The sequence below is a fragment of the Paralichthys olivaceus genome, chromosome 13 (assembly GCF_024713975.1).
Source record: "Paralichthys olivaceus isolate ysfri-2021 chromosome 13, ASM2471397v2, whole genome shotgun sequence".
Classification (NCBI taxonomy): domain Eukaryota; kingdom Metazoa; phylum Chordata; class Actinopteri; order Pleuronectiformes; family Paralichthyidae; genus Paralichthys; species Paralichthys olivaceus.
The window spans coordinates 13,564,720-13,582,931 of record NC_091105.1 but is presented as its reverse complement, the minus strand read 5'-3'; the positions used below and the strand labels follow the sequence as shown (position 1 = coordinate 13,582,931).

The window sequence follows — 18,212 nt, the reverse complement described above, 5'->3', positions numbered from 1 at the left end:
CGGAAATCTCATAATCTCAAGTGTGTGGACATAAACGAGGAACAATTCAGTGTTTTCATCTGTTTGTTCTTCTCATCGTAGTAGCACCAGATGGACTTTTTTTCATTAATATAAATTCTATGATACATATCTGCTTCAAAAATATAAAAAAAAATATGTTCTGTCAGCTGGGATCAAACAGATTTGAAAGCACAAAATAACATCTGCCTCTTTTCACTATAAAATATATTTTATGGTGCCATAACAGCTCCACGCCCTGCTCTCTGTCACAAAGATCAAACTATTGTCTGCTATTTTACCATGGTGCACTCACACAGACACGCATGCATAAACTCTACACTGCTGCCATGCCAAATAAGTCATATTGCTATCTAACATTGGTTCAGAGGTAAAATAGAGGAGACTAAAAGTTCAAAATAATGAAACCACATGGTTCTGCTAATAGTTCTGGAACTTTTGATCACTTCACATGATCTTCCTTAGCTCACACATTTACCCAACTGTCATGGAATTGATCATTGGTGCGAACAGTAATTTTTCAATCATAGCTTTGTAGCCATAACTACACTCGACATGTCTCTCGAGCTTTGAATTTATACATATGTTGAAGCGATGTTCATGGGGCCATGTGAAATCCTCCTCTGGTCTCCTCCTGTGCAGTTGGACGTCATGTGGAGTCCATCATCAAGGCCCTTTTCACTGATGTCCCCCTTCCTGCATTCCTGGAACATGAAGCGTAACGGAGAGAAGGACTTGGTTGTACTCTTCATCAACACTGGTGGACAGAGGACTGTTGAGGATCTACATGTTTTTCGAGAGAAGGGTGACTCATGGGGGAGGCCCATGGGTCTGATCTGATGTGGGTTTGTTTACTCAGGGCCCAGTAAAAATCATTGTTCCACATTTTCAAGTTTTCCACATAGCTCAGATCTGCTCGACACCCCCGCTGCAGCCGCCGTCTGACCACTCAACCCCACAATCTGCCTCCCACTACGAGGGACTGTGAGGTCATTGGCTACCAGTTCACCAAGCACATCTATTCAATATGGTTGTAATAATTCCATGGCTTTGTGCGGATATTAATCTGAGCAAAATCATTAAACGCTCTGTGTCTTGATGTTGCTCCAAGGTCATTGGAGAACTTTGGAGGATGGAGATTTCCCCTCTCAAAACCAACATTTCTGTCAAACCGAGATCTAACCTGATATCTAATGGAAAATGAAGCCTCATCAAAACACATAAATCAACGATTCTTTCTACCAGCGCGCACAGTCCCCCTCTGAAACATGTGCTTTATTTGCCAAACCATGTCCCTCTGCAATGTGTATCAACATCAACTATCAGGGAACTGTCTAGAAAGATCATGGCAGGTTCAAAGTTTATATTTCTTTCTTCTTTGTTACATTTGAACTGTACACTGTATGCCAGTGTCTTGTTATGAAATTCTAAATTACTCCTCAGCACAAACACATTTTTAAACTTTATTATATACACTAATGACAGATCTCTGTCTGGGAATTTAGCACCACAACTCCTATTAAAATATAAAAAGGCATCTGTTCACTGCAGGCCATAAATTTCACAACTGGCAGCGACTATCAAGAGAAAAACTGTTTCCAGGTGCTTTTTTAAGAATCACATAACTCATTTCAATGAAGTCTAAAAGTAAATAATTGGATAATCAAACCAGACCAAATGTGTAACCATGGTAAATATATTTCTGATGGCATTAAACGATATTTCCCAAGATGAAAACTTTTCCGGGCCCCAACACAAACACAATGGATTTTCCGATTGATTTCTTGAATACATTTCCAAGCATTAAACGAGGCTGTCAAACAGTCAGAGGAAGCGAAATTTGATTACGTAATTATTATTTTGTATTCCAGCTGTTTTGTTGATAATTTAATTCTTGTACTGTCAGTCCCTTTCTATGGCAAGGTATAAAACTGAGCAATGAACTCATTTTGGCTGTAAACCAACAGGTTTAGGCAAAAATAATAATTAAAAAAACTATTTTCTTGCTTGTGATGGCTACAGTAACTTATCATTAGCTTTTATTTCAATACCCAGCTGAGGCGGCATTTTCTTATTCCTAAAATAATTACATATTTAAGCTCTTCAGCATGGTGTGTTGACTTTGGTCCGTCTGTTGTGTTTTTTGGCTAATATATTAATAACTGGTTTTATCCTGACTGACTGGAAGACCTTAAAGCGCGGATTTGGAACAACCTGCTCCATCCACTTGTGTCAACCCGCATCAGATACAAGTTTCAACTTTTCCAGAGAATAAAATGATCAAAGTTGGAAATCTTACAGTGAGGGCACAGAGCACATGAGGCTTTAGTTTCATTTGTCTAGTTGTTTTAGTCAGCCTGTGTGCACTGAGCTCTCTATTTTCCCCTGCAATATTTTCTCTAGCTGTCTTCATTTTAATGAGGAAATGACAGAATAAATGAAATTAAGTTCTTAATTTTTGTCTGCCAGTTTCTGCCAAAGAAATGTGACCTCATCCTGGTGCTGTCTCTTGTGGTGTGCCCCAAGGCTTTATTTTCGGTCCCATTTTATTTGTATTAATCATTCTGTGATATTGTCAACATTTTTAGAAAATACAAAAACCCATTCCATGCCTACATGCTGACGATATGATACTGTATTTCCTTTAACATGAGGTGCTCTGACCTCTGTTCTTGGTTCTCCTTCTTGAAATCAGACAAATAAATTTAGTAGCTTTTTCCACATTAGGCCAACAGATTAAATGAAATGCTGCTCGGATTTGGAGATCTGGACTTACATGCTTTTATTACTACTGTAAATCCCTTTATATGGGAGTTAAGTCAGTCATCCATACCCTGAATAAACCATGTTAGCCTACACTGCCCTCCCTCAAATAGGCCCATTTTTATTTTAAGACCCACATTTTTGTGTTTGATTTCTCAAGTAGATACAGTATCAGATTCCTCTGTTAAGGGCTTTGATCAACGCTTGTTTTTGTATACATTGTGCTGTATAGATTGTATATTGTATAGACTAGACTTGTCTGGTCTGTCTGGCTTTTCAATGACTAAAAAACAACAAATGCAACAAGAGAAAAAGACTCCACATCAGCTCCTCAGACAGAGAGGTCCAGCTGAAGTGTACCAAGCAGCCGACAGTAACCTATGGCCTTCATCCAAGTGATGTAACTCAATAACCGGATTTCTGCAGCTCTCTGGGCCCAAACATTAATTGGATAACTTTGCTTTCCCACATGGATTCATAATCTTTTTGTTTTTCCTCTTGCTTGTCCATCTCCTCCTGAGGATATGCAGATGTACCGAATGTCAGTTGATTAGTTTTTTAAATATTTCGGGTTGAATACCATCTGCTCAAAGCATCATTAAACAATAAAGTAAACAGAAATAAATACAACATAAAACATCTTGATGTCGTAACAGCACAAATGAAAACTTTAAAGCATACATTGTCGTCATGTGATCTGCTCGCAGGAATTCTGAGCTTATGAAGACAAGGCCGTCCTGTGCTCAGCGGAGAAAACCTCCTCTGCTCTGAGACTTCTTAACTTCCTGGAGTCCACATAGACAGAGAGAGTCTGTGTGTGCTGTCAGTGAACCGAAACAGAAACAAATATACACATCATCCCGAGACCACCTCTCCAAACAGACACAGGAACACACCTCAAGCATGCATTTACTAACATCTACACATGCACAGGGATTGATATATATCTTAGCGTCATCAGCAGAGACCTACTGCTCATGATATCATCCAGGCATCAACAGGTCTGCTTATGTGACCTTGGTGTGACCTCCAAGGCCATCAAGAGTTTTTTTTTGTTGAAAGCTCTTGGACAGGATTACCAGTTTCCTTTGGGCTGTTGCAGTCTCATGTGGTTGTAATAAATCCACCACAAACTTGAAACAAAAACAGCTGAAAGATGTTTGGATAGTCCCTCATAGTTTTTTTGTTATTTCTTTTTTTACCATAGATTGATTTTCTCTCTTTCACTGTTTTAAGTTTCTTTCACATGGATCCAGCTGAGGGGAGAAACGGTCACAAAGGGACCAAATCCAAAACGTTATATTCGGATTTCCCCCTGGAGTTGTAATGATAAAAAGTAGAATGAGCACACTATGTTTTGTTCCAATAATAGTTTATCCACTGTGCAATGTTTTGATCGAACAGATCTGAGGTTCAAAAAAAGGAACAATTGCTGACAGGACATTTCCTACAGCCGGGGGAAACTATGCATATTCAGAAAACAATGAAGTAATAATCAGTCACAGGTTACAGAAAATGAATAGACAGAAGACGGAGAGAAACCCAGAGCCTCACCGAGGTAGTGCACGTCTGCAGCAGACAAAATGTATCTAATCTTTAACACTTCTTAACCAAAGCTCAGAGACAATTTGTTCACATCTCATTTTGTTGCTATGCTGTAAGAGGGTCTCCTGGGACCACACCCCTGATTGGATTATAGTTGTAAAATGTTGTTTAAAAGCGTACTGCCATGATGTTTACTAACTTGTGAGAGACAGATTTCATTTATTAAGGCTGCAGAAGCCAAGATATCCAAATTTTATGTCTCTATGAGTCAACCTCCAAAAACAATGGATACTACAATTCCCACAATGCAACTTTACCAGTGTCTTTTTGTGTGATGGTCAATGAATGACAAAGGCCCGTGCCTTCCAAAGTGCATATGTCTTTAGTTTAAAAAACATTGTTTTTGTAAGAGCTCCTGATGAGATCATGTCATATTTTCTCAGACCATCATACAGCTGCTTTGACAGACTGGTAGTACTCACCATGGTTATTAACTGAACTCATTGAATACAGCTGCGGCTGAGGAGTAGGACAGGGTCAGCTAAATGACATCTAATGTAATGAAATACATATATAAATATAATATAGTAAAAATCCAAAATTAAGAATACGCTTACAAAACTGTGGCATTTGTGGCTTTACATGTTTTTGCACACTGACTATCACTTACTGGATCATATTGCATAGGGTTCAATTCCTACTGGTCTTAATTTACTGCAGTTCCTGTAGGTAAACATCTAACCTGTGCAGCATCTCATTAAAACAGAAAGCTCTGCAGAAGCTGCTAATACAGGGAGGAAAAGTAGACGTTGCAGGGTTTGAGCTATGGTGCTCTAATTGGATTAGTGGGCAGTTGAAAAGGAAATGAGAGTAAGAGGGGATTTACACAGTAACGCAATTTGGCCTGTCAGTGTAGGAACTCTGCTTTGTCAGTGCAGCTTGAACTGACAGTTTTGTGTGATGTGTCTGGATAATTTAGCAATGAGTGCAATTACTGAATCCTTTTTTTAAGTGAGGAGACAAACACAGTCTGGCTCGATTGTACCCAAACTCAAAATTACAAAAAAATGTCAAGCTTCTCCTCAATTCATTACAGATGTGTTTGCTTCATAATTTCAAAGGATATTTTTCACCCTTCCGTCTCAAAGCAAAGGGGCTATGCACTTGTTTGTCAGCACAAAGACAAAGCTCAAAGCTGTAACGAAGAGAGCACAGGGATCAAATCGCAGCCTTAGGAAGAACCACAAGATCTTTTTGCAGACGCACTATACAAATGACTCAGTGTCTGTCCGGTGTTGCCAGTGTGTAATTGATGGTTGTGCATAAGTTATAGTACAACATTTTACATTTCCCTTTCCAGCCATTTCTGCCTTTAAAGGCATTTGGGGATATTTGCTGTGCAGCTCAAGGATGAACCATTTTCTCTCTGTGTCAATTCTCCAAGATCTTCAGTAAATAAAAAAATACTTTTTGCAGCCAGGAACTGGGTTAAACATCACTTGCAGGGCATAATTCAAATTTGGTTTGGTTAGTCATTTAGATATTTTGGTTGGATTTCTTATAACAGTGGCACCACCAGTTATTTTGGTCAAAGGTAGCCTAAAACAGTGGCACCACCAAAACAGTTTTGGATGTGGTATGTATGTGTGTGTGTGTGTGTGTGTGTGTGTGTGTGTGTGTGTGTGTGTGTGTCTGTCTACCAGTAAAGTAGAGACAGCTGAAGGTACAAGGATGTGCTTAAAGTCTTTGGGTGGTCCAACCTCTCCAGGAGATCGAGCCTATTTTTTGCGAGTGCCAGTGCTGAACAGTGGTCATTATTAACAGACAAACCAGGCGAGGATTACCTTCCAGCCAAATGCAGATGTGAACGTCTAAACAATTCTCCCACTCTGTTTTGACATTCTTTATTACAGGTTCTGCATCCTCCACCAGATCCAGAAAAAAAATTTGACAGCTAAATGAAATCATTCATTTTCTGGTCTGATGTCATCCAAAAATTGCCATAATTGCTCGGTCCTGGCGTCTCTGGTCTGTGACAGGCAGAGACAGCAGTCCTGGGCGAGGTGCACGATGAGGAAAGTGTACTTGTGGATGTTTCCTGCTGGATCTGTGGTAAGTCTTTGTCTGTGAAAACATGAGGGGGTGCACTGTACAACATGGGGGTGCAGGACCATTCTCCTCCATCTCGACCGGCTTGGTGCGCTTTCAACTTTCTACTGCGTTCACCAGCAAAGACAAGATGGGACTTGATGCGGTCAGACCCCGAAGGCTAATGATAGACTGTGGAACCCAGCAGCATGCAGCGGCTCAGGGCACTTCAGTGCAGTGTATGGGAATGCACATGGATGCCATTATGTAACCATGCAGAGCCAGAATAAATTTTAGAGTGAGGGGAGATTCACAAACAGGGACCTACTCTCAATCCTTTGTGTAAAATTCACATCGCAGCTGCCTCAATGTTTTTTTTTTCTACATCTCCACCGCAGCAGTGGAAGCAGAAGAAGTCACATGATAAATACCACAGTATACACGTGGCCTGTAACACCACAATATCACAACACAAAATCATAGCAGTCAAAGTTACAATTCAGAGTCATTCATTCATAACCTTAACTTGACACATTAGTTCAGCTTCACTTATCGTGAAACAGGGAAAAGAGCTAACCTGTCTCAATATAGCTGTGAGAAAATCTGTCTGCCAGTACTGTGGATCTTTGGATTCATCAGTGGATCTGTAATCTAAATCAATCTGTGAAAAATAGTGTTTTTTCCAGCTGACTCCGCTTGTTTGAGCTAAGCTAAGTAAGTGGCTGCTGTCTGTAGCTTCACTTCACACACATCTGAATAACATTTTAGAATTATATTTGAGTTGGCTGAGGTGACCAGCTACAACAGCACAATGCTGCTGGTAGTTTAATCTATTACAAATACTGATAACATAATATAGTATGTCTCTGTGATGGCGAAATATAAAGCAACATAAATAGTCACGTCAAGTAACATTCAGCACAAATATTAATTCTGCTACTTGATGGGACTAGATGAAGGGGAGGTCACTAATTCTAAATATTTACAGCATTGGCCTCATTTGTAGGTGTGATTACAAGGCATAGTGGTACAAGGTGTACGCACAGTTCTTGTGAAAGAAGAGATCATACAGTTCTCTCAATCTAAGCGTCTGGGAAAGGGGTCAGAGGTTTCAGTAGGACGCCAGCTCTTTTCTCTTTATCCTCTGCTTTTCTCTTCCTCAGCCTCAAACCACAGGGTTTAGTGCACGGCATAAAAGGATGTTGCGAGCTGATCTTGACTAGTTCTTCCTCTTGGCCTGCTTCCTCTTTTACCTCACGTCGAGCTGCCCCACTTCTTGAGCCGGCTGACACCGTCTCCACCTGCCAGACACACTGCTGCTGTCCTTAGGCAGGGGCAGGGACGGCTCACACTCTCAGCCTGTTGTGTAACACTGATGTAAAGAGATAATAGTCTTCCTTGCTCAAGACAAGCACTGAGCCTGTAGGCTACTTTCACCTGCAGTTGTTAACACAGTTATCTTCAAATCCCTGCTCCACAAACACACAGTCTTAGAATAATGGGCCGTATTTTATATTTCAGGGCTATAAATTTGAACACACTGTTGTATAAAAGAAATCCGGAACACTTGCACTTTATCTTGAGGGCAGACATTTAACTTTTCCAGACAATACTGTTCTGTAATGATATACAATTATGTTAGAGAGCTTTGCTGTCTACATAAACTGTGTCCACATAAACTGTTGGGTACGAGTGCATTTCTAGACAGAGAAATTTAAACCAATTAAAGCCTTTATCCCGCTGATATTTGATCTGACTTCAAAACCAAACTGTTGCAACTTGCATCTCACATGCTCGTGTTTCCCACAGCGGAGGAGACGACCAGCAGCAGGGACGTCTCTGAATGGCAGAGGGGCTCAGCCCATGGTGGATTGTGGGAAGACAACCTTCATGCCCTTTTGAGCTTCTAGCAGCTTGTTTCCTCAGGGAAAGACTTACCATGAAAACAGTGTGTGATTGCTTCTAAGAAGTTGTCATAGTTGAGACATAAACACATTTTTACAGGGTTATGATGGATCTTGTAGAAACCACTTGCTTGAGGAATCTCAACAAAGTTCATCCCTTCAGAATTTGTTTAACCGGCCTCAGTTAACTGTGCACCACAGGACTCAGAGGACAACTGTGAATACCAGTGATTCTCAAGTCATTTTCAATAATCTCCAGTCAGGATGATTTGGTCTCATCTCAGCCACTGGGTGTCTCTGCAATTCTTGGAAAATAAGGCCTCTACTATCTCAGCATTCACACTTTAACACTAACACACACTGTATTGCAATTCTCTCTTCACCTGCCTGAGCCAACATAGTCAACATAAATTACCTGACTCTTCACATAATCTTTCTCTTCACTGGCTTTCAGTACAATTTAGAAGTGATTGTATTGCTGACTTTTCAAGAACTTGTGCCCAAGTGCATTTTGGAACTTGCATTTTGACTCCATATGTGTCCGGTGTTAACCTGAGCTCCTCAGCGAAATCCCAGCTCACTATCCCACAGTCCTGGTAGAGGAACATGTCAGAACATGATCTGATCTGGTCAGGGGCCATGCTCTGACATTACAGCGCCCTCTAACGGCAAACTACTGTTAATCCTGGAAGTGGTTTTTACAGAATCGTGTCTGCAAAAACTCTGCAGGATAAATTCCCCCCATTATTAGTTTAAGTGAATGAGGTGATAAAATAAATATATAATAAACTGAGTCAAGGTTAGGTTTAGTCTTTGCCACAGCAGCAGTTGGATCTGGTGCACAACACTGGATGGCATAAAAATGATTAATCATTACACAGTGACCCCGTTTGAGGTGGGGTGAGATGACACGCACACGCACACTAAACTGGTGATATAATGCAGCCAAACCACATTGACATAAAGTGGGCTCAAAGTCTGACATCATTATCCCCTTATGTAGTTTAAAATATTGTTTTAATCAAACTCCTGCAGGTGGAGAAATGCGTGTTGTCCCATGTGTCTACTACGGTGTCTATATTTAGTTGTTGTCATGTGTGTTGGTGGTCAGCTGGGATCCTGCAGCAGGACACGCCTCTGGGCTGAATGGAGTGCGCCGTGCGTAAAGTCCGAACTGCGGCGGATCCATTTTTCCCCCCAAAAAACCCCCTCATACTTATCGGTTTATAAACTAGCATCGAATCCCCATTGTTGACTCGTTCATAGTGGATTAAATGCAGCGATGACGCGAGAGGAAGATCTCACCCGGATTGCAAAGAAACTGGACAAGATGGTGTCTAGAAATAACACGGTGAGGCTTTATTTTGACACCCACAGGTGGCGCGTTGTCCTGCCACCTCGTGCTGTGCCGCAGGCCCGCGAGTGTTTTGTGGGAAAAGTGAAGCGTTTTCCCGCAGGATCAGGAGATACGTTTGATTTGGTTTCGACTCTGTGTGTTTGCACTATCTGCACAGTTGTTGTGTGTGAGCCTGACTCCACTGTAACAAATGGTCAACAGGTGTTTGGCGCATACATTTCCCTCGCTGGACGTGTCGGTTTTCTGCAGAGCTCAGTGGGTCAAGTTTTTCCAGCCTGCTCTTGCTTTTTGAGATTTTTCGACCGGTTGAAACATTAAACAGAAACTAAAACACACTAACGCAAAATAAACAACGCGGCCTGCTGTCAAGGTCGTGTGTGTGTGTGGGTGGGTGGGGGGGGGGGGGCGTTTGTGTTTTGTCTGAATCTGCACACGGGACGTTGTTTTCATGGCGCTGCTGCACAGTTAAACCACAGAGTCAGTGAATTATCAGAGCAAAGCCAACAGTCGTGGAGAAGCTTATGTAAAACCTGTTTTGACACATTCTTTGACTTTTATGTTCATGTGTCTAAAATCCGGTTGAAAACTTTAAAATACAGAAGAGAAACTGATTCTGTTTTTCATTTTGTATAGTTCCTTTTTTGGAATGCATGTTAGCATCCATGTCCAATCTGTATTTGTCTCATATCCACGCACACATTTTCTCCTTAAGATGCTGGGAGGGAAGTTTTTTTATTAATGAGAAAAAATATATTAATGCAAAAGTCAATGTTGTTGCTTATCAGCAACATAGGCCAGACTGTGGTAACCCTCCAAAATAAATCTTAAAATCACAGTGTTGTTGATATGAAAAACATGGAATTACTTAAAAGAAATTTAAATACTGAAAATCAAGGAACATTTGGTATTTATGACCAAGACTGATGATTTATGAATTCATTAAAAATGAAAAATAATGTTTACAGTTTTTTCTTGCAGTTTCAGGGAGAAGACCTTTTATGGGGATATAAGGGTTAAAGATTGAAAGATTGAAAGTGTAAATGATTCTGTTTATGCAGGACGGTGCCATGGACCTGCTGAAAGAACTGAAAGGTTTCAACATGACTCTCAAACTACTCCAGGTAAACTAATCTATATAAATTATATTTATTCAAAGTTGTATATTAGATAAAAAGTACAGTTTAAATATTGTTTTTCAGCCAATGAAGTAATTAGAAGCAATGCAATGATAACTGACACGGTAAATGACGTAAGTGCATGATCAAAACAGTTCACACTGTAGATTTATATGTGTGTATTTGTTTTAGGAAACGAGGATTGGCATGTCTGTGAACGGGATCAGGAAGCACTGCACAGATGAGGAAGTCATTGCCTTGGCCAAGGTCCTCATTAAAGACTGGAAAAGACTTCTGGGTACTCTTGACTTTTTAAATGATTTACACTCATGGTTTATTGAGCAGTTGTCTGTGTAAGTACGTTGGCAGGAGTGATTTGCTGATGGGATTCTCTTGTATCTCACACAGACTCGGGCCACTCTCACTCTGAGAAAGTGGCTGAAATAAAGAACGGACTGGACTCCAGCAAAACAACCCTGTCTCCAAACAGCTCACCCGCCGAGACACAGAGTAGGTCAGTACTTTCATGGATGCTGCACAACCACACTGCTTTTGGTTCCACTCACTATTACACAAAGTTTGCACCTCAAAAAAATAGCAACTTCTCACACAACAACAACTTTGTCCACTCAAGACATTAAAATGTGAAGGAAAATGTCAGTTATACTTATTGCCTGAGAATATCATATATATAATAATGTAAAGACATTTGTTTGTTCCTTTGTCATTTGAGCTTTTAAATCTCCATTTTCATCTCTTTACCATTTAGCTAGCATTACATCATTAAGTACAGTTTTTCATTCCATTTGACAGCTGTAGATGGACTGATATAATTGTTACTGCAATTGATCTACAATGAAAAAAATATAACACCACAAAAATAACCTGGGATTCATAGAAAATAAAAACAAAGATTTATGATTTATTTATGATAAACAATATTCAGCACTGAGGACAGTTCTGTCTGATCGGATCATAACCATCTAATTTATAAATCAGTTATAACAGCAAAGTGAATTTAAACAAAGTGTTTATGGGCTCTGGTATTACTGTGATCAGTGGATGAAGGAAAAAGTTGGGATAAACTTTAAGAGACCAAAATGTTAGTAAACTAGAATGGCAGCGAGCACATACCTCAGCCAAGGCCCAACATTCCCCTTACATCCAATCTAAAAAAATTTTTTTTAACAAAATTCATGAATTATTAGCTTGCAAATCGGTTAAAATATCCCAAAGTGGCCTATCTCACAATTTCTCACAAGAAAAGTGATTAAAAGTTCCAGGATCCGTCCTCTGATCCAGATTCACAACACCTTCCCTCACTCATAGTGCATCCTTCCACCAAGTTTTGTGGTAAACTGTCTGGTAGTTTTTGCATAATCTTACTGACAAGCAAACATACAGGGGTGAAAACATAACCTTCTTGGCGGAGGGGCCAAATCTCGTTGTAATGTCATAATGCAGGTGACTGTGTCCTTACTGGTTCACCTTTGCATAGCCAAACTAATGTAATATGTGTGAACATCATGTATTTAACATTGTTGCAGATACGAGTTAATTTTTCTCACTGTAATAGATAATTACACAGTTTGCAGCAGCCCATTTTGATAGTACGTAAATAATTACTGACAAATAACACCAATGTTATCATTGGTTAAGCTGATGAAGGTTTTCTGCATCATATATGTATTTTATTAAAAGGGATGTGGATAGTGGGACATAAAGTTCCTGTTTAAATGTGGCCTGGGTTAAATTAGAACAATAACCTTGACGTAATTGAAACTGGTAAATGTTTGCTGTCTCGTGAACAGTGGTAAAAAAAAACGATGCTTCCTTTGTTTCTGTTAGTCACAGGAGACTGGATGTCAAACTGAAGCATGACTCAAATCCTGACAAAAAACACACAGATAAAAACATGAAAGAGAAACATAACGACGAGCACAAAAACAAAAAGAGACACGTGGATGACCTCAAGGACAAAAAGCACCTGGAGGAGCCCCAAAATGAGAAACATCCACAAGAAATCAGAAAAAAAAAGCATTTAGAAGAAGCCAAGAAACAAACAGCTGTGGAGGATCCTCAACTGGAGCTGGATAACAAGAAACAGAAACAAATACAAGACCTGCAGAGTGAAAGACACAAGCCAGAACCAAGGAAGGAAAGGTCGTTGGAGGAATCAAAAAAGATGAGACAAATGGAAGAAGTGAAAAAGGAAAAACACCACGAGGAGCCTAAGAAGCACAGAGAAGAAAACCAACACGAGAGGCCGCCGTACGCGCCGCAACGAGAGAGACCGCCGAGCGAACCCCAGAGAGAGAAACCTGCTGATGTTCACAGGCCGATATTTGAAAGGTGAGCACAAGTGTGGCTCAAACACTGATGATTTCACGTCAGAAAAAACCCTGCAGAGCTTCAGGCTGAATTATTCATTTCAGGAGAGGAGTCTTGGACGGCAACATTCTGTATCCCACCCGCTTCCCCTCTCCTCCTCGACCTGCTCGGCCTCCTCGGCCTCCTCTCCCGATCAAACGTCCCTCTGTGGATGCGAAGAAAGACAGGTCAGCGCTCTAACATCGCTGCAGAGACTCCTGCTAATACTGCATGACATAACAGTTGCTGAGTTACTCATATGCACTGACATTTATTCATGCAGTTTCACAACCAGACTGACGGGCTAACAGGACACCCGCTGTGCATGGTGCATGCTGTGATGAGGCATTCAGGTGTGTCTTGAGCACGCAACAGTTCTTTGGGAACTCTTGCGGTGCAGCGCTCTGATCTGTCCTGTTGTGACATTTGTCCAGGAAGGACGGTAAAGACCCTTCCTCCCGACATCCTCGTCCTCCTCGACCCGTTTCTCCGCCGGTGAAGCAGCGACCTCTGCTTGAAGTGAAGAAGGAGAGGTCAGGCAAAGCATGCTCTGGTGCATGTTTGCGATGTTTGAGTGCAGACAAGTGTGAGGTTTTATTGGATTCTCAAACAGATGGTTTTTCACGTCAGGAAATTTCCACTGGACCCAAATGCGCCAATAGCTCCACTGCCTTTCCACCTTCATCCTCCTCCCCCGAGGTCAGGGTCTGCATGGCCACTCTGCGTCGCATCACATTGACATTGCCTGCCCCCCCCACCCTTGGGTGATTCAGCTCAGCACTAATGTCTCTTTCTAATTTAGAAAAGAGCCCCCTGACCCCAACGCTCCTCTTCCTCCGCTGCCTCTTCACCTGCACCCCCCGCCGCCTCCTCCGAAGCGTCCCTCGCTGGACAGGAAAAAGGAGAGAGAGAGGTCTGGATCAGATGAGTTCTTATTACAGTGTCTGCTACCCTGTGATTTCATGTTGGAAAGTTCTGCGCTGCATTGAGGCCTTGTGTTATTTGCTGCAGCAGGAAGGAGACGCCGGACTCGAAACCTCCTTCACAGAAGAAGACGTCAGATAATGTGAAGAAAGACAGGTCCGAGATCTGGGAATTATTATCTCTCATTCACACTTGAAGAAAAAAATCCAGTTGTGTCTGGAGGATCATCACTTATATCAGACTGTAATCTGAGAAATATATCAGTGATACATCAGAATAGTTTTAGATGTAGAAAACCCCTCAGTTAGAACATGGGACAACAGGACCTAAAAGAATAAAGCTTTTTCATGTTTATAATTGAGCTATGTTTGTTTTTTCCATTATTCTGCCATTGCTTTTGTATTGTGTCAAGTATTTGGGAGGCCTCTGGATAGTTTGTCACATAGCATCTGTTTTTCTGTTGGTACAAAGGCTGTTTTCTTTTTGCAGGAAAGACTCATCAAATAGCAAAGTGTCTAACAAACACTCCGATGAAGCCAAGAGAGAAAGGTTGGCCTCTTGAAACTAACCTTCGTTGGTCTTCACTGCATGAAGAGGTTGCCTTATATCGTATATATGTCTGCCCTTCTTTTCAAAATCAAACACAAATGTTTCCTCTTGTCAGGAAAGATTCGTCTGAGTCTAAACCACCGCCTCCTAAAAGGCCCAGTTTGGATGTCAAAAAAGAAAAACACAGGTTTGCAGGAGCAGGAAAATATAGCTAAATAAATATATAACATAATCGCATAATCTTAATAAGTGTGTATTTTATCTTTTTAAACTTTAAAATAAAGATACACAAATAAATAACTTGATCCCATAATCATATATATTGTAATATGTATGTGTAAAAATGGTGTCAATGTCCCAATTCTATTTTTCTTTGGTTGCAGGAAAGACTCCTGTGACTCGAAGCCTGGCCAACCTGTGAAACGCCATTCAGTCGACTCCAAACCAGAAAGGTAGAACTCATTTATTTCAATCTAAGTCACACTAAAAAACAAATGTCAATAAAACCAGATTTACTGAAAGAATTTCATCACATAGAAGCGAGTCCACTGATTCAAAGAAAAGCAGCTCACTACCAGCAAAGAAGCTAACAGGGGAAAGGTAAATTATATCGTTATCACCAAACTAATGAATATGCGAGAGGAATTTAATATAAATATAATAATTTTGGCTGTGTCTCCTAGGAGAGAGTCTCAGGGCTCTAAGACCTCTCAGCCTGGACCTCCACAGAGGAAGCCCTCGACTGACAGCATTGAGAGGTATCTCAACATGATCATTATTAAAGGTTAATTTCAATTCATGACAATGCTCCTCATGAATATTTAATATTCAATCTAGCTGAAGCAAAAGTGTCCCACAGATGATACGACAGTGTTTTTTTTTTCTCATCTGAGCATTTCGAGTTTTTCAGTTTTTTTGGTTTCACACCCTGATGAGTCCGGTCGCACTGCTCTCATCAGCTTTGTTCCCAGCAGCAGCAGCAACATCCAGATGGTTCTGGTGAAAAAGCTCTAATATAACTACAGTGTTCCACCTGCCTGACACTAAACAGCAGCCAGAGTTATCAACTAGCTGGTGAATATATGGGAGCTGTAGCAGCAAACGAGTGAGAGATTTGATTTGAGTGGAAAGAGACCACAAACAGAGCTAAAAGAGGGAAATTTAGACTGTAATGGCTGGTGGGTGTAAAAATAGGTATATGCGAGATAATATGCTGAACATATATCTTTTACATGATGGTAATAATTATGTTGTTTTCTTTCTTTTCGACAACCATCTAGAAAGATGTAATGTAAAAAAAAAAACATGTTAGTAGATCAAAAAAGTAAAAAATATGAGCAGCTGAAATGGAAAAATTAAATATTTAAAATACCACTTTATGTTTTTTTTCAACATTTCCTTTTTTGCAGAAAGGGAAAACTCGACACCCCTAAAAGTCCCACCACCCCCACCAGCCCCATGTCACCCAGCTTCAGCTCTGCCGGGGGTCCGCTGTCCCCCCACCTGTCTACTGGAGACTCCGTCAGGGATAAATGCATTGAGATGCTGGCGGCTGCCCTGCGCACAGACAGTGAGGCTAATGCTACACTTTATAACTGACAGTTACACACAACAGCATTATTCAAACATAGACAACACACAGGTATTGAGCAGTAATAAACTGCACAAGTATATACTTCATGTGTGCAGATTAAGTGGAATTCTTTTTTTCTTCATAGACGACTACAAGGATTTCGGAGCAAACTGTGACAGCATGGCAGTCGAGATTGAAGATCATATCCTTCAATGCAGTTAATTGTTTGCTGCTGTGGATGGTTCATTCAGTGATGATCCAAATGAAACAGATATCATTTGTTATAATTATCACACACTCCACACAGTGGATTTAATTCAACCTTGACTGCGTGTTTGCACATATCTACCAGGAGATAAAGGCCACTGATATGAAATATAAGAACAGAGTCCGCAGCCGCATCAGCAACTTGAAGGATCCCAAGAACCCGGGGCTTCGCAAAAACGTACTGGCACGGAACATTGAGTTAAGCCGCATCGCCACTATGTCTGCTGAGGTACACACCACTGCAGCTTGATCATTATGCTTTCATGATGCTCAGAATCGTGTTTGTGCATCAGTCTGCATTTCACCGCATGTTCACTTGACTTCACACCGTCCTCTCTGCTCGCATGATGTTGTCGTTTTGCAGGAAATGGCCAGTGACGAGCTGAAGCAGCTGAGGAACGTTCTCACTCAGGAGGCCATCAGGGAGCACCAGATGGCCAAAACTGGTGGCACCACCACCGACCTGCTGCAGTGCGGCAAGTGCAGGAAGAAGAACTGCACCTACAACCAGGTAAACTAATGATACACACACAGTGAGAAGGGTAGTGTGCAGGAGACAATGACATTATACAAGACATTAGAGCGATACAGCACTACATGATAAACATGGAAACCTGTTAACAGATCTGTAAGTATGTGTCATTATTCCATTAAGCTGGAGTAAATATTCCTTTATCAGGTAATTAGGAGAGAAGGATTTTACTTCAGGTTGATTCACATCTACTCTAGGTTGCGTGAGTTGCGTCGTTGCACCGTAATGACTGCTGTGTGTGTTTAGGTGCAGACACGCAGCGCTGATGAGCCGATGACCACATTTGTCCTCTGTAATGAATGTGGAAACCGCTGGAAGGTGAGTCTTTTCCTCATCCATGTTCCCCATAACTCATATCTTTTTATGTTTTTTAAATATTTTTCTAAAACAATCTTTTGATTAATTAATTAATTTTTTTCTAAATTCCAGTTCTGCTGATGCCTTCCAGGTGAAGCCACGTGTTTTTTTTTTTTGGTGCATATTGATCTAGATATTTTCTATAATGGGAGCGTTTCTACATTTTTTGCAGCTAGTGATTTGAAAACAGTAGTATTCGTACGATTTTTACTGGAAATTTTGACATTTACGAGCATGTGCTGAGAATAAGGGCTTTGCTTCATGTGAATTTGAAGACTGAGCATGAGTCAAGTAAATCAACCCAGTTGGAGGAGACTTAAATCATTATCATGGTGCTATCATGACAGAAGGCCATTGTAAAACAGTTATTTTGCTATCTCGTATTACGGCTGTTCACTTTGTAAATATGAAATGCCAATAAACTGCATAAACCACCAGTGTGATAGCTTTATAACTGTTTAATAAAACACATTTGACAGTCTTATGCAGCATCACTAATGCAGCACATTTCACCAGCATCATCCTTTGATTTATTTGGCATATTATTTAATTTAATGTTATAATATAATATATTATATATTATAATAATATCACATATATTAATATATATAATGTTTGTCTGTTGCACCACTGAAAACAAACAGCAGATGGCAACAACTCATACCTAAAGACACTGGCAGCACAGACTGTCATTTTTCTTTCCAGAGGTTATAGAGCACAAATTAGACACTTCTTCGTGCCAGTTCTGGTGAAGCCTGTCTACAAGTGATGATTTATGTCACAAGCTTTCAGTCTTTCAGAAGCGATCAACAAAACAAACTTTGTGCTTAAAAGCATATGAATTTGCTAT

The 18,212-nt window shown here is 40.6% G+C and overlaps 1 protein-coding gene across 6 annotated transcripts; it reads left to right on the top strand.

Annotated features, from left to right (window-relative positions):
* Positions 1 to 9,411: 9,411 nt before the first annotated feature.
* tcea3 (transcription elongation factor A (SII), 3) lies at positions 9,412 to 17,799 on the top strand. Of its 6 annotated transcripts, none has more exons than XM_069537618.1 (21): positions 9,445 to 9,669; positions 10,734 to 10,796; positions 10,983 to 11,088; positions 11,199 to 11,304; positions 12,639 to 13,142; positions 13,226 to 13,348; positions 13,595 to 13,693; positions 13,791 to 13,859; positions 13,963 to 14,073; positions 14,175 to 14,240; positions 14,574 to 14,633; positions 14,749 to 14,820; positions 15,017 to 15,085; positions 15,171 to 15,233; positions 15,317 to 15,391; positions 16,043 to 16,203; positions 16,352 to 16,413; positions 16,553 to 16,702; positions 16,838 to 16,984; positions 17,252 to 17,323; positions 17,435 to 17,799. In XM_069537618.1, exons 1-21 carry the CDS (start codon positions 9,601 to 9,603, stop codon positions 17,441 to 17,443), a joined length of 2,256 nt encoding a protein of 751 aa, XP_069393719.1. In that variant the 5' UTR covers positions 9,445 to 9,600; the 3' UTR covers positions 17,444 to 17,799. The 6 variants fall into 6 exon arrangements, with proteins under 6 accessions (XP_019948104.1, XP_019948107.1, XP_069393719.1 ...); XM_020092540.2 differs by having other exon boundaries at positions 14,172 to 14,240; positions 16,352 to 16,408; positions 16,548 to 16,702; XM_069537616.1 differs by having other exon boundaries at positions 14,172 to 14,240.
* The last annotated feature ends 413 nt before the right edge of the window (positions 17,800 to 18,212 follow it).